This window comes from Nymphaea colorata, chromosome 9, assembly GCF_008831285.2.
Source record: "Nymphaea colorata isolate Beijing-Zhang1983 chromosome 9, ASM883128v2, whole genome shotgun sequence".
Taxonomy (NCBI): Eukaryota; Viridiplantae; Streptophyta; class Magnoliopsida; order Nymphaeales; family Nymphaeaceae; genus Nymphaea; species Nymphaea colorata.
The window spans coordinates 7,727,839-7,743,938 of record NC_045146.1 but is presented as its reverse complement, the minus strand read 5'-3'; the positions used below and the strand labels follow the sequence as shown (position 1 = coordinate 7,743,938).

At 35.9% G+C, this 16,100-nt stretch overlaps 1 protein-coding gene across 1 annotated transcript; it reads right to left on the bottom strand.

Moving 5' to 3' along the window:
* Positions 1 to 5,089: 5,089 nt before the first annotated feature.
* LOC116260186 (CBL-interacting protein kinase 32-like) lies at positions 5,090 to 13,588 on the bottom strand. The gene is made up of 15 exons (XM_031638328.2): positions 12,978 to 13,588; positions 12,461 to 12,713; positions 11,904 to 11,966; positions 10,455 to 10,526; positions 10,163 to 10,270; positions 9,982 to 10,062; positions 8,992 to 9,045; positions 8,775 to 8,900; positions 8,602 to 8,691; positions 8,261 to 8,383; positions 8,041 to 8,151; positions 7,101 to 7,214; positions 6,263 to 6,319; positions 6,086 to 6,160; positions 5,090 to 5,356 (listed from the first exon to the last, which is right to left on the bottom strand). The coding sequence occupies exons 2-15, from the start codon at positions 12,629 to 12,631 to the stop codon at positions 5,246 to 5,248; spliced, it is 1,356 nt and encodes a 451-aa protein (XP_031494188.1). The 5' UTR covers positions 12,632 to 12,713; positions 12,978 to 13,588; the 3' UTR covers positions 5,090 to 5,245.
* Between the last annotated feature and the right edge of the window lie 2,512 nt (positions 13,589 to 16,100).

Here is a 16,100-nt window from a genome sequence, read left to right as displayed (position 1 = left end):
CTGGATTGGGTGTTCCCTGACCTAGCTCGCTCTGGGCTACGTTCAGTTTTGCACTTGGTCTGAAACTAGGCAAGGCACAAGTTCAGTTTGGTTCAGTGAAACTAGTTAGGTTGGTTCAAGCTTTTTCAAGTAGGCTCAGATTGGGTGTGGGCCTATTAGGTTCAGTTTTAATACATGTAATTCCAAAGCTAGGTTTGTGTAACTTCTAACTTAGGCTTATGAAGAAATAATGCATGTGTTGAAAAAGGACAATCTTTTCCCTAGCTCAAAAACTGGATTTTGTGAGTCAAATGGGCAGACTAACCACACAGGGACACAAGTCAAACTTAGATCTAGGGGCATCCAAGTTATGGGTCAAAATTCCATCATTTCCCATCCAAAATCATATTTTTCTAAATAGATGAGTACAAAAATGACTCATTTTAGAGTGATGGCCAAGGGCAAAAAGGAAAAACAAGATATGGGGCATGCCAGCCCAAAATGAACTAATAAATGCTCTAGAGGAGTCTATTTGATCACAATGGTGTGAAGAAACTGAAAATCTAATTCTTGGATTGATCAGGAATGAACTTGGAAGATGAGTTGCCCATTGAGTGACATGTCAAGAGCTGGACAAGCCTGAGAGAATCTATAAAAGTGAAAACGAGCTTGATTCGGGAGGGATTAACATGTACTGAGCTTGGAATAGTCGAATCCAGCACTGAAGAATATGATATCAACTTGGTGCAGGCCAACTTATTTGTGTTAAACTGAAATTGAACTGAGAATCTACCAAATGTCTTTGTAAACAACATAAGAGTCCATATTCCTTAGCTTCAACTGTCTGGTCATTGCATAGATAAAATAATCTTTGAACATCATTTGACACTCGGATAACTTAGGCAACCATGTACATGCACACTTACGTGAATATAAGCTCCCAAATCTACCATGATGTATTTTTTAGTATAAAAGTTAAATGAATTGCAAAACGAAGGAATATATTTCTTGTCTTTCTAGGATACATAGAATAGTCTTTCTCTATATGGTCTCTATCTTTACAGAAGAAATAATTTGACTTTTGAACCTTATGTTTTTTCTACTTCTTTGCTATGAAGGATCAAGTGCAACTTCTTTAGTCCTTTTTTCTTTGAACTTTTATCTTTAGCTTTAGTCACCATGTTAAGACCGTCTTTTTTTTTACTCCAACCTCTCTTCCTCTTTTACATAGTGAAAAAACAAACACATTAAAAGTCAATTTATTGTTCTATCTTGCAATTAACCTTAAAATAATTATATTATGCAAAATTGAAATCAAAACTAGATGCAGAAGTAGAAGCAAGTCTTCTGACAACTCTAACTTAGTGCCATAAGTTTTCAAACAATAAGGGACATTTCCATGATTTACTCCCTTATATGATTATTTCCTTTATGTCTCTTTGATACAAGGGTTGCTAGAAGCATGCTTGTCTTAGCCATTTCATTTTTATCATAATGTTTTTCAATCTCTTGAGGGATTGCTTGACATTAGTTTCTTCAAGTGTAGGTCCCCTAAAAGTCTCTCAAATTGCATACTTCATGAGCATAAGACTGATTTGATCGGAATGCTATCACTTTTCAAAGTTTCTTTATCAATAGCAAAACTTTCATTTATAAGATCACCTGGTTGGTCTTCTCACAATGCAAAGTCCAGATCCGTACACCCAAGAGCTATGATAATCATCCTATTCTAGTTTTTTGAATTTTGTGTCATTTAGTAGAGGGGTAGAATTGATTTTCATGGGCATATATTGTAGTGAGATTTACATTAACTACGCAAAGGACCACACAACCAAGCACAAAGTTGCCATCAGTATTTGGACATGAATACAACAACTATTAATCGACAAATTCAAATGATGACGTAACTCACTATGGAATACCATGCACGACATTGATATCATATCTTTGGACAACAATATAAGCTTGTAATTGGTATTCCACAAACAATAATAAAGATGGACAATATACCCTAAAAATAATAAATTTATGTTTGGATTAACTTACTGTCCACATGAAACCTTATAGAATGTTACATATTTATGACTGACTGAGGTATTTGACTTCTACCAGATAGTGTCCTTCCTTTGTTTTACATCACATGAAGAATAAACATACAAATAATATCAGATCAACTTCCACAAGGGAGGTTGCTTTAGTGATATATCCTTTTGGTTAATTCGTCTCAAAATATGAGACACAAACAAATTATTTTGGATCCTAGTTTGACAAATGTTTGAATGCATGGCAGTCCAAAATAAATGAATACAGATCATGAAATTGAATCCAAGTTAAATGAATCTACATCATCCAAATGGATCCATACCATGAGTTTTAAATTAAAACCAAATGATCAAGATCATGATTTTGGACCAAAGCAAATGAATCCTGACCACAACCATGGATTCATATTAAATGGATCTATGTAATGATTTGGATCTAGAACCAAATGAATCCATATCACAACATTCAATCCAAACTAAATCGTTTCATATCATGCTTTTGGATTCAAAACAAATGGATGTAAATCATGTAATTGGATACCAATTAAATGGATCCATATTATGCCTTTGGATTATAACTATATGGAGCTAGATCATGGGATTGGATCCAAGAAATGCACGGATCCAGATCATGAAACTGAAACTAAACCAAATGAATTTAGTATTGTTATAGGATTTAAGAATCACAAGAGGTTTGGATACAATACAAACAAGATATGGATCTTGAACCAATTGATCTAAATAAGATAATTCAGATCAAAATATTACATGAATGAATCCAAATGCAACACGGATGTTAAGAAATAACCAAATCCAAAATTTCATGAGAAATTGATATGAAAATTCAGATTATGGCAACATTTTGGCAAAGTTCTTCGAAATGTAGTGGAAAGAATTGATGAATTAGCATGTGACAATCATGACTCTTAGCTTTAAAACTTTATAGCCTTCTAAGTATGCATGCCTTAAGATATTTGAAACATAATTAGCTGAAACTTTAAAATTTCTTGAGACTTTCAAAATATGAGTTTTTCTTTTTAGCTCATAGTAACACATGCCGTTGGTAATAATATTTTGCTAGTTTTATTACACTTTGTAAGTGAATTCCATGCTTTATGTTCATCACTTGCATGTCTTGACAAGATTATGATCATATGTTTACAATATCCAAAATCATATGATCGAAAAAAATAACAAAAATGTATTATGTAGATTGAATTTTATAAAATGAGTTCATGTAGTGATTTTAGTCATCTTGGCTCATAAAATCCAATTTGCAGTTCTTACTTTTACATTTTCTTTAGTCCAATAGATTTGGACATTTGTATGGTCTGGTTCATTCTAAATGAGTCTAGTTATCCAGAAAACTTGGCTTCACTCTTGAATTTCTTTTTAGATAGCACAGTTCAACTTCTCTCTCTCTCTCTCTCTCTCTCTCTCTCTCTCTCTCTCTGTGTGTGTGTGTGTGTGTGTGTGTGTGTGTGTGTGTGTGTGTGTATGCAATTATATGACTGACTACATATATAATGGTTATTTTTGTTTATTTTCATGTATTCAACCCCCAAAGATCAGTTAGAGTTTACTCAAATAGCACGAAAGAAGTAAACAATCTTTAAAGGATGCCCTGAGAGGAAGAAAGATGTTGCTAAAATGTTGTCGTGCTATCTCTCCCACGGCCCCATCGACTTACATTGGAGAGGGAGCAATAGCTGCTAGAATTTTTTACGTTTTTTTAAGTCTGATGCTTTGAGCTGTTTTGTCTTTCCTGATGAGTCTACTGCTTGTCTGATTACCTTTTGGACTATAAACAGTTTTGTTCCTTTATTTTATACAGCTCATTTTCGCATAATAAAAGGTTAGGGAGACTTCTCTCCCAGCAGGTTTGTCGGAACCCTGAAATCCAATTAATAAGTTGGTTTAGTCCATCCAGTCTTTTGAATCACTAAAATGATGTTGACTTAAGGTCTTCTTTAAGACTACAAAATGAAAAGTAGGAAAAACAACCAATTTGGAAGGTCAGAAGTTTTTCCAAATACTCAATTAACAGGTCTTTATAATTTGTGCTTAAATTTTAGAAAAGCTTATGTTATTTATTCAGAGGTCTTCAGCAAGTTCATATTTAGCAATCCTAGAGATTTCCCCGTGAGACAAAAGACATCTCTTATTTATTACACGAGGAGACAACACCTAGATGGGAAAACCACACCTAGGTCATTTTGGTTAAGGCGATGCAGAAATAGTACTTGCTAGCCCAAGGTTGAAAAGCTTTTGTGTCTAGTAGCCTCATCCCAGGTATATATGCATGTTTTGGCTTGTCAGATAGCTGGAACGGGGAGTTGGGTTGGTAGACTTAGTCACTCAGTTCATAAGGGTATGTGGCTTGTACCTCCACAGTACACGCTTTGGTTTGTGGCTTTGTGCAGAAAACTGACACACATTGAGTTCCAACTGCACATCTCTGTAACAGCTCAGACCCAACTCCACCACATCAAACCGCCCATTGGAATATCAAATAGACACTCGGTTATAATGCCATTCTTAGTAGCCACCTATTATATATATTTAAATTCCTGTACTTCTGAATATCTTGGCTCTAGTTTTATTCAGCTGTCTTCTAGATTATATGGATTGTGGGTGCAATTTGGAGAAGATGTTTTGGAAGATTTTACCAGAATTTGGCCATTAACTTTCAAATGGATTGACACAGTCAAATGCTCATCTTGAGATGCTAGTGGTTTGAACCATAGTAAAGAAAATGCGTTTTTTTTTAAAAAAAAAAACAAAAAAAACATGATAAATTAAATGACCGTTTAAAACATAAAAAATACGTTTTTTAAAAAAACATTAAAAACAAAAAAACACGTTTTTAATGCATTTTTTTTTTGCATTTTTTCACTTTTTCACTTTTTTTAATGCCAAACAGGTTTTTTTTTTCATTTTCAATTTTTTATTTGTTACAAATCTATTTATCTTTTGATGTTTGTGTTATTAGTCTCTCTCTCTCTCTCTCTCTATATATATATATATATATATATATGTTGTATCTAGCAATCAACCTGATACCTGGATAGCGTAACATTCCCAAGCTACATTACAAAGTCAGTATCCGGCACAAACAAACACATACACAGTAACCAGTATGCTGGAAGTGGCGCTTCAAAATTGGACAGTGATGGTTCTTGCATTCACCTCATCATGTCCATATATCCAAGCTCCGGTAATAACTAAGAGCAATTACTGTGGCTGCCATTTCGTTCGTTAGGCTTGTTATTTTCCATGTCGTCATCAGTTTTCCAAACAATGTCTTTTAGGCCAGCTGAAAGGTTCTTATAGAACTGCAACAAAGGAAATTACATAATGAGGAAAGATAAATTATGAAGAGTTTTTTGAACATAGAAAGTGAACAGATGAACAAACAGGGTGCTCAAACTTCAAACTAATCGACACCTTCAGACTGCTTAAATGGCTAGTTTTGCAGAGAATGAAGTCAATAGAAGAGGTACGTTTAGAAATATCACTAATATGACAAAAGTATATACTCATCTTTTGGAAAATAGTTGAACAGCAGTAAAGATGTCATCTATGTATGCTATCACAAAGGTGAAATATTCCACCTGAATGTTCCTATAAGATTATTATTTTTTGAAATTTGTAATCAATGTGCTGCAAGTACATCATAACAGCTTTTTCAACTCACCACCACAGGTGGCAAGCGGGTCACAATACGGGAGTGTGAAGGGTGTGAAGTTGAGAAACTGGATCAGGTTCCAAACCTGGAATTCTATTGCATGATCCCATAGCATTTCCCTTATAATGGTTGGTGGTCAGAGGCCACCCTCATCATAAAAGAAAATATCACTTTTCAAATCTTTTATGATTTTAGTTTTTTCTAGTTGTTTCAGCTTTTATTGGTTCTGCCCTTGAAAAGACTAGGTGATGTCAGTTCATAAGTACTCTCTCACAAGTTTACCTCCAACTCAAAATAATGTAAGAAGTGAAGAAGACATCAAAGCAGATTTTTTCATGATGACAAGTACTGAAAGAAAGTTTAGAAGCCAAACTACCTTGTGGAACTCCAGGGTATCCCCCTTAGCCTTTCGCAGCTCGACCATGTGAAGAGAAGGGGCCACTTGGAACACCTAACGGAAATAAGAAAACTGCCAGCATTATATAAGAAAGGAAACAGTGAAAACTGTTTGTGTTGGAAAACGATAAAACTACTTCAAGAAACCATTAGTAACCTCTGTAGCAACATTAAGATTTCCCTTCCTTCCAGCTTTTGAATTTTCCAGCCTCATCTGCAAGGAAATATATAGAAGAGTGTGAGCACATGGAGTTCAAATACCTTCTTACCATTGACTTCCACATAGGTTGACAACAATTATGAAATTTTGATTATTCTGCAATGTCTTGCAGCATTGACGAAATCTCATTTGACCATGAAGACTGTGTTCTCTCTTGTATTTTCCATAAAAGCCGACATTTAAGGATATTGAGCTACTACAAAATACCATATGAAATTCACCAAAAGCTTCTCTTTGCAATGTGCTGAGCTCTGTTTGCCAACAGGTCAAATTGTTCTATGTAATTTAAAAGAAAATTTATGTATTAACATTGCTTAATCAACTTTTCATCATTTCAATTGAGTCTTCTTCAGTCAGTAAAATCCATTGACACTGACCTAACAGGGTTTTCTTTGAAGGATATTTGGGTTAGCTAACTGCATATAGCCATTTAACTCAAATAGAAATTTTTTCCCAGTTTATGTGACATGAGTGCAGCACTAGGCTGCCACACCTAAGTAGGATGTCCATCGGATAGAGATGTGGCCATATACGGTTTGTGGAATATGTGGGCTGTGTAAATATGAGAACTATTTTAACTAATTACAAGCTGTCTGATCAACTTGATTAGTATTTCTGGAAAATATTGCACCTGCCCCTGCATCTCAATTCCTGCACTCATCTGTCATAATCCCATATGGACTAAGAACCTTAATTGACAAATAATGATGGTTTTCAGCCACATATTTTTCAAAATTAAGGTGTAAAGAAAATGGAAAAGTGCAAGATGAGGTACCTTATAGTTCTTCTTCTGAACATCAAAACCAAGAGGCTTGGCAGCTTCTTCAATTTTAGTGATAATTTCTTTAGCAGCACACTGCGATGTAAATCGTGTCTCCCTCTTGAACTCCTAGCATGAGGACAATTTCATTGAAATTGGTTGCTTCCAAATACATATAAACAGATAATGATAATATCTTCAAAATTTTGAAGGATTAATAAGCCATATATGTAAGAGAGAGATAGAGTGGTCACAACAATGTGCTGTATTGTCAAAATCAGAGACTGAAGTGACACTTGACCACAAATAATCAGGAAATAGCAATCTCATTGCAGCGATCATGTGAAGGACGAATAATGACAATTAATGATCCAATAATCAAAGTAATAATTAGTATGATTCTAGTTACTTTTTCACGCTTTATTATTTATAAGTTCTACTAGAAAATTAATGATCTGGGTCTGCTGAGATTCGTAGCTGAAATGTAATCCAAATTCGCAAGAGGACATCTTCTGAGACTGGATAGAGGTAAATGGGGCACAGATTTTCCCAGTGTCAACCAATGGAGGAAGGAGACAGCAAAATTAGAAGGCCAAGGGGGACAAATTCAAAGATTCTGTAGAAGAACGACACCCTTTGGAGATCATAAAAGGGACAACATGATAACTCAGAAAAGTTATTGATCCCGGACCATGTTAATTATGCATTCAAAGCAATGCACAGTCCGGCAACATCCAGAATCATGTCTCAAATCACTTCCTGTGGCAATTTTTGTTGAACATTTGAACCTCACCAACACTATGTTTGATTAATGGACAAGAAATGTCATGTCTTTGTAGTATGTTACTACAATGATCCTCTCATATGAATCAACTGAACCCAAAAAAAGTTGCTTCAACCTCTTCCAGAAAAATAAGGAATATTGCTGAGAAAGAAACCATGGTCATATGTTTACCTGCTCTTCATCAAATAGGTTTCCAAGGTTAAGGCCTTTTGACATTGAAATAAGCTCAAATGCATTTATTACTGATGGCTGGATGTCCTTCTGCTCTGTCACATGATATTCCTGATAAAAGAACAAAAATTCATATTGGCTCACATGTTCTCGTTATAGGAAGGAAATGATATAGCAAAAAAGTAGCTTCTTCTTAATTTTAATCTTACTACTGACTTACTTCAGAGTCTTTGAAAACAGCATCAACGTCATCTAAGTTTACATTTTCTTCTTCTTGAAATACAGGTGGCTTGTAGTTTTTCTTGAACCATTTGTCCTCCAAAATCTCAGGGATGGTAATTCGCTGCCAACATACATCAAGAAGACATAATTTTCAGAATGATACACGATATTTATGAAAATAACATAATATCATGCTGACAAGGTTGAGAATTCTTGCTTCAACTTATAACTGACATGTGAATACTCCTATTCAGATAACAAATAGTACACTTTCCTCTTTAAGCATGTAAAATAGATAAGTTGCCCATCATGATGTGGTTTTAGATGGGAAATCCTTACTGTCATGGGGTTTGGATCTAAAATCTTCCTAATCAGCTGCATTGCGCCTAGAGAAATCCAAGATGGGCAGGTAAAATCTGCCGTTGAAATCTGCAGTAAGCGTTAAATTTTGTCATAAAACAGAAACATATCAACATAAGAGAACTGTGTCCCATGACCAACAAAATGCTCACTTTTTTATAGAGGGTCGAAATATTTGAATCATCAAAAGGCAAGTAACCTGCAAGCAAGACGAAGAGAATGACCCCACATGACCAGAGATCAGCAGTTGCGCCATCATAACCTCTATCATTTAGTACCTAGCAGAAAAGAGAAAAAAGCACCCTTGCAGAACACTTAATAAGGTATCAATTCAAAGAAACAAATTAAACACTTTATTACTATCTGCACCTCTGGTGCGACATAATTTGGAGTTCCACAAGTGGTATGTAGTAGCCCATCATCCTGAAAAAGGAGACTCAAAATTATGACATTCAAAATATTAATTTTCAAAACCATGGCATAGCTGATTATAGGTACATCTGTAATGGTGGATGAATAATTGTTAATCCTAGGATTCAGAAGTCTCATGTAGCAGCTTCCCATCTAACAACTGATGGAACAGTTTTACAATCAAATGTTTGTCTTCTTAACATGCCTCGTTGGTCACCTAAGGTTACATATTTCTGTCTTATATATATGTTTCAACTTTCATCTATGATATACTTTTAAGGAATTGTAACAGCTAAGAAGGAATGTGATTTCAGCTAATCAGCACATAGATTGGGTTAAGTCAAAGCCTTTTCTACTACACCCCATTCAAACAAGCTCTGTTGCTCATAAATAACAGTTGTCCTTGTTTACCACAGTTTGGCATACAGGTGTTCCTTGCCTATTGCAAAAATCACAACCATGGTTCTGTTCTAGTCATGCTTGTCCAAATGCACATGGTTTCCCTGAATTAATGAGATAATGATATATTAGGAGATGTGCATGCATTTAGAAATACTGAACAAACATGTGCCTAGGCATGGACAGCTGCCCGAATCCAGGCAGCATACTGATGAGGTTTTAATTAGGATAACCATTGACAGATCAAAATTCCAGAAATACTGAGTGTTCATTGAGGTTGGATATGTCCAGATAAATACATATAAGTTGATAGTATTTTTAAATATGCAGACATATGAAGATAGTTCTTGGTGGTATATATGCAGACGCCTCCAGGTATAAAAAGTTGTCACCATAGCATTAGCTTTCATGTAGAAAGTTGCATATACAGAAGAGAAAAAGAAAGATGAAACAAAAAATGCACGATATATAATTAGAATGAATTAGGATATATCTGAATGCGTTCATTAGTGAGAATGAACATATAAACCTTTTGAAGCATTATATTACCTTGACTTGTTGTGAAAGAGCACTCAAGCCAAAATCAGATACTTTGAGGTTTCCCCGGTCATCAAGTAGTAAATTTTCAGGCTGCAAGCAACATGACAGCTACTATTAGTCTTCATTTTTCAAGATAAAACAAGATAATTTTCAGTTTTGCATAAAGAGTGGAATACTGATACAAAATTACCTTTAAGTCTCTGTGATATACTCCCCTGCTGTGACAATAATCAACTGCATTGATAAGTTGCTGGAAGTACCTCCTTGCTTCATCCTCGTTCATTCGTCCAAAATTGACCTTTAACATGAAAAATCTTGTTCAAGCTAACAGACAGATAATGGAAGAAATACAGTCGGCTGAAGAACACATGATGTTGAACAAATAGGTGGTAATGTCACAAGACTGAACCAAAAGCAAATGTGATGCTTCGAGTTGGTAGACCCATATGATGGAAGGCTAGAATTTATACTCCACAACTTACAATTTTGTCAAACAGTTCCCCCCCAGTGACAAATTCGAGGACAAGGAATATCTTGGTCTTGCTTCCCATCACCTGAAGAAGAAGGAATTGCAGTGTTAGCAAATTCACTTTCCTGAAAGAGACATTAATTTGACACATAAACGAACTGCCAGACTGAAGAAATTAATTAACATGCCAATGATAATAAAATCCTCATATAAATCCAGGTCTATCAAATTTTCAATTTAATATGGTTCTCAATCTCATAATATGAAGTCACAATAGTTTTGATAACCTGTCACAAGTTATTTTTTGTTGGTCTTTATTTTCCATCTTTGTGAAACTTTTAGATCCTACACTTAATAATGCTTCTTCATATCAATGATATTTCTTAAATGAGGAAGAATATACATTTTTGCAGAGATAGATTACGAAAGCTTTCTAAAGCAACACATAATGCAGTTGATACATCAGAATTTCTACAGTGCAGAGTTAAACCCTGCACCTAATATGTGCATGATGGGGACTATAGCTAGAATAGGCCTTTCTCTGTCATATCTGGCCAAAAATTATGTTGACCCATGTCAGCAGTCTGTTTTTTGGAGATCATCAAGTACATGGATGAACAAGCCCTACAGGCTGGAGGGAGTCATCGCACTAAAGCTATTAGGGCTCGTTGAAGAAAAGTTCAAGTTAATGTCTTTTCTTAATATTACACTCTTAGGTCCATCAGGTTACTGGAACAACAGGTTTAATCCACTCGTACATACTATACATGATGACATAAACCATTGAGGAACATTGAAGAGCAATTCAGATTTTAAATGAAACAATCAGTTTTTCTTCATTGTTGGGTGAGGAACATACAGGCATGTACTTCTATAGTTCGACATAATCATGGATCTGGGACCCAAGGTTGTGGACCGCAAGCCTAAATCTCCAGCTTCAAATATATTTTGTGAAAAAATGATACGTGGAGTCTGTTTCTCATATGTCTTGGTAACTAGAGTATAAAGGACACTTGAAATGCTTGCAGAAGCAAATATATAAAAGAATATGGGTCTCTATCTCCGGATGCTGATCTCCGACTATTGTCAATAAAACAAACATGAACTCAAAGGAATTAGTAGCGATTTTTACTGCATGGCAAGAGACAATAGCAAATTTCCAAAAGTAAGGCTATCCTAGTGAGGCCAATTGCAAATTTTATTTAATAATGATTATATGTTCTGTCCAAACAATTCCTACCAATTTCATATTTCTACTTTCCCTTCTTTAACAGGTAAACCTATTCTCTCTGTCTCAGTTTCTTTTTGTTCCATTTTCTTTTTTTTTTATACTACTCAAAACTCCTTTCCCCTCACTCTCTCTCTCTCCCTCTTCTCTTCTGTGCAGGAAGACCAGCAGATCACTGGTGCATCAGATGAAGCTATCAGATAATGCTTATACGGCTTCAGGAAGGTAGTTCACCTCGTATAGACAGACAACATTTGGATGCTTTATCAGCTTCATTGTAGCAATCTCCCTTTTGATCTGCAAGGAAACAAAATCTCTCAGCAACTCATGCTTGAAAGAAACAATGAAACTTTCAGGAAATCACGTTAAATTCCCACAACTTAGAATATTGCAATGAAAAAGAAAGTGAGGGAAGCATCTCAAACAACTAAAATATGCAGGTATAAATTGAACATCTGATGCTCTGATTATATCAAGATAAATGAACAGCTGTTTGAGAAGGCAGAATCTAAAGATGATAAAGTTGAACTATTAGAATTTACTCCCTAGATCCATTATCTACAAGAACTTGAGCAAACCTACACCAAAAAATGTAATTTGCTAAGAGCCAGGAGACTTCACAACTGGAGAACAGAACAACTACATAAAATTTTTACTTGGTGGCATTCTAAAAGACCAGATGCGACGTCTTCAACATCATGTAGACAGTGAAAATGAATAGAATTTGGCACTTCAGATAATAACTCAAAGGAATAAGCTCAAGAAATAAAGATCAGGACCAGAAAAATGACCTGTTCAACCAGCTTGTTCTTGAGAACCTTGTCTTTTTCAAGGATTTTGATAGCTACATGCTGCCCCGTCTCTGTGTTCTTAGCAAACTTGACTTTTGCAAATGTTCCCTCTCCGATAGTCCTCCCTAACTCATACTTCCCCACTCTCCGCTTCAGCTTTTGTGTACTCATTTCTAGCAGTCTCACCCTTTTGCCTTCTTAAAACAACATCTGATTACCTCAAAACTCCTTTTCCATAGCTCACCTAATCTCACTGTTTAAAGAAGGAAATTTAAAGACGGAAAGATAAACAGAAAAAAGGGGCACCTTTATGACATTAGAAATAGAACAGCTTGGCCATTAAACCAAATAACAACTTTGAACAGACGTTGAAGAAACAACAGAAATTCTAAGAAAACAGAAGTTACGTGAACAGAAAATGCAACTCCTTGAGGAACAATAAGACTAAATTGCATCGCAGTGTCTAAAATTTCATTCCGAAACTTTCGGACAGGCTCAAGCTGATTAAGAAGAATACCTTAAATCACACGCCTCTGCGTCACAGGTGAGATGAAAACTAACTCTGCAACAGATCCCTGCTTCAAACTGATCGTCCACCAAAAGAACTCCTTAGACTATCTCGAAAACAAAAAAGAGAACCGGCCTTTCAACTGAACCCTCGGAACTCTGCCAAAGAATGATAAAACGAAGAAAAAGGAAAAAGAAACAGCAACTCGAACCCCATTAAAGTCTGAAAAAGCAATCAATTCCTCCTCTCTTCCCCAACGTATTAGAACTGACTGCTTTGAAAGACCCACTGCTTCTGCCTTCAGATCCTTCCAAACATAAACTCCCTGAAGAGCAAGAAATCGCTGTCCAGAAGACAACTTATCAGCACCACAGTCCAGCTTTACTTAAAACAGTAGCACGACACAACTTCCACTAGATCTCCCCTCCACAAGCCTACGCTGCTTTTGGGAAAATGAAACTAAGTGAGCTATTAATGGTCTGCTCCTTTGTTGAAGGTGGGAGAACCAGTTGATGTGCAGGAAGAATTACATCCATTTATCAGACATTCTAAAAGCAAAGGCCACTCTTATCTTGAGAAGGCTGTCATCTCCTTCCCGACTATCTCATGTGTAGACACCAATCATTTGTCGTGGTGGTAAAAACCGTCTGTATACATGTTGATTATACGTTGTCATTCGCTGCGTCGTTCGGCCACTGATGTGATGGGCTTGACAGGTTAACGTTCGGTGCATTTTTTTCTCGGGGAAACTTAAACTGTACATGTGGAAAACATTCGGAACGTACGGATATCAAGAAATTTAATTATTTATCAGGAAGAAAGAAAAGAGATAATTTTCAATCTGTGATTTCAGATGAGTGGCAGATAAAATTAATGAGACAAAGGGCCATCAGGATTGCCTGTGACCTGATTTTCTTTCTTTCGGGAAATTTCAATTGTAAAAACACAAAAAAAAAAAAAAACCCAGCCTGTGGGGGTTGGTGGGGGGAAGTGGAGTTAACCTTGAAAGGTAACGAGGAGGGGAGGGCCGAAATACTCGTTTTGTGGGGACAAAAAAATGAAAAAAGAATGTGTAAGATGACAAAAAACTCGTAGAGACCTTCTTTTTCTTTCTAATTAAAGACAGTTGTAAGATGAAGACAAATCTCTCTAGAAAGTAGACCTGCTTTAGGATGGGCCTCCGATCTATTTATGAATAAAAAAATGAAAAGGATAATTATAATAGGGTCCTTTATCCTTATAATAATGTATTTCTTTTGTTTAAGATGAACGTTTGAAGCCGTCAACATGGTTGAATGAATGAATTATGAATATGAACACAATCCAAAAGATGCCGAACAGGAGGCTCACTATGAGGACCTCGGAGGCAGGGGGAATGGAGCCCTTCGGGCCTTTTTCGAGCGCTGGGATTAATATCCCTTGCTCACCCGAACAGGAGGCTCCACTACAAACTGAGCAGCAAGAACAAGTTCACTGTGGTTCCGACAATTTGCCGAACCATCGCAGGGAGACTCAAGTCACTAGAGGTAGAACTAGAGAAAAGAGCAGCAACACCGGATTCCATCAAATACCTAAAACAAAAAAGGATACTGAAAATCAAAAAGGGAAAAAGAAATAAAGAACCAAAATATAAAATCCATAGGATGGAACCAAGGAGACTTACCTATAAACCCTGGTATCTAGAGATAGAAACTAGGAAAAGAACAGCGATTTCTAGTCTGGCAAAAACGGGGGTAGAAAGGAAGCCATTAGAGTCAGTTCATTAGGAATATCCCACATTGATGATAGCTCCTCTATAGCTCTAATAAGCTCATTGAAACTTAAAACTGTGACTTTTAGCTCAACCAAAACAAGTTTACTTTAATGGAGGGAAAGTTTTATTTCATTTACTTTGAGTTACAAAGTCCAAGTTTCAATAATATACTAACTTGCAGTTTGTCACTAGGTCTGTCTCTCTCCGGTTTTTAGGGTTTTGAGCTGAATTTGAGATCAAAGCGATAAGGTGAGCTGCAACTGAGCGTTTTTATCATGTATAATCAATCTTCCTTTAGTTTAGTTTGAGTTCATTCATCATAGTTTTAGTTCAATTCAGTTTTGAGCTCTTTCTCTCTCTCTTGTTTTAGGGCTTTGAATTGAATTTGAGCTCTTTCTCTCCCATGTTTCTGGAGGTTTGAGCTAAACTTGAGCTCAACTCGATAGAGTGAGCTGAAACCAAGTTTGGATCATATTTATCATGTATAAACCAGTCTTTCTTTAGTTACGTTTGAGTTTATTCATTTTGGCTTTTGTTCAATTTAGTTCCAAATGCCATGGGGCTCATTCATTGTACTTGCTACACTCTATAAACGGCTGTCGAGCTAAATTTAGCTGAATTCGATCAAACTTTTTCTATATTTTGGCATATACTTACAAGTAGCTTATCCCAGTATCCCCAGCTCTACTAGTAAAAATTCTAATAAAAATTAGATTTTTATTACCCTGATCTATTTTCCTTTATAAATATGGCAGTTATGACTTGATTTTATTTTTTATTTTTAGAGCAATCTGAAAGGAATTTTCAGCAATATTTTAACCAAGCCGATCAAGGAGCAAACCCACAGGCTGGTTCAATCATATCAATAAAACTCATCAAGAACTCTGGAAATACAAACAGGTCCCAAACAGTCATTTCCTTTTTTGTCATATTCCTCTACATAAAGATAGGGCATAGGTTGCATATATCTTGATTTATGGCTCTTTTTGATTCCTAGAACCTTAGTCCAAATCAGTCTCCTTATTGGAACTTGTTTCATCACAAATCACGCAAGAGTATTTTGGTCATTACGATCCATATATTTTCTATAACACCTAAGTTAGGAGCCACATGAACCTAAGTTAGCTTTTAATATATATTCACATGAATTTGGCAACCTTGAACCCAAGTTTAATCCACCCCAATTTCTCACTAAACCAGGTTTTTTAAAAATAGCACCCAAGCTAAGCCTAGTAATATTGTGCCCAACCTAGGTCTAGACCCAATTTTTAAAACCGAGCCTACCACAAGTCTAGTTCATGTCCTAGCCTAGGTCGAGCTAGAACTAGGTTCACATTTCAATTTCATATTATATCCATTCATATCCGAGTCCACCTTTC

Bases quoted from the DNA above. Each gene is read 5' to 3' on its own strand.
- LOC116260186 (XM_031638328.2), bottom strand. From the start codon at position 12,631: ATGAGTACACAAAAGCTGAAGCGGAGAGTGGGGAAGTATGAGTTAGGG. The intron at 10,271-10,454 runs GTAAGTTGTGGA...TTCATGTTAAAG, and splicing joins GGGAACTGTTTGACAAAATT to GTCAATTTTGGACGAATGAA. The intron at 5,357-6,085 runs GTAGTTTGGCTT...CCTTTGTTGCAG, and splicing joins ATACCCTGGAGTTCCACAAG to TTCTATAAGAACCTTTCAGC.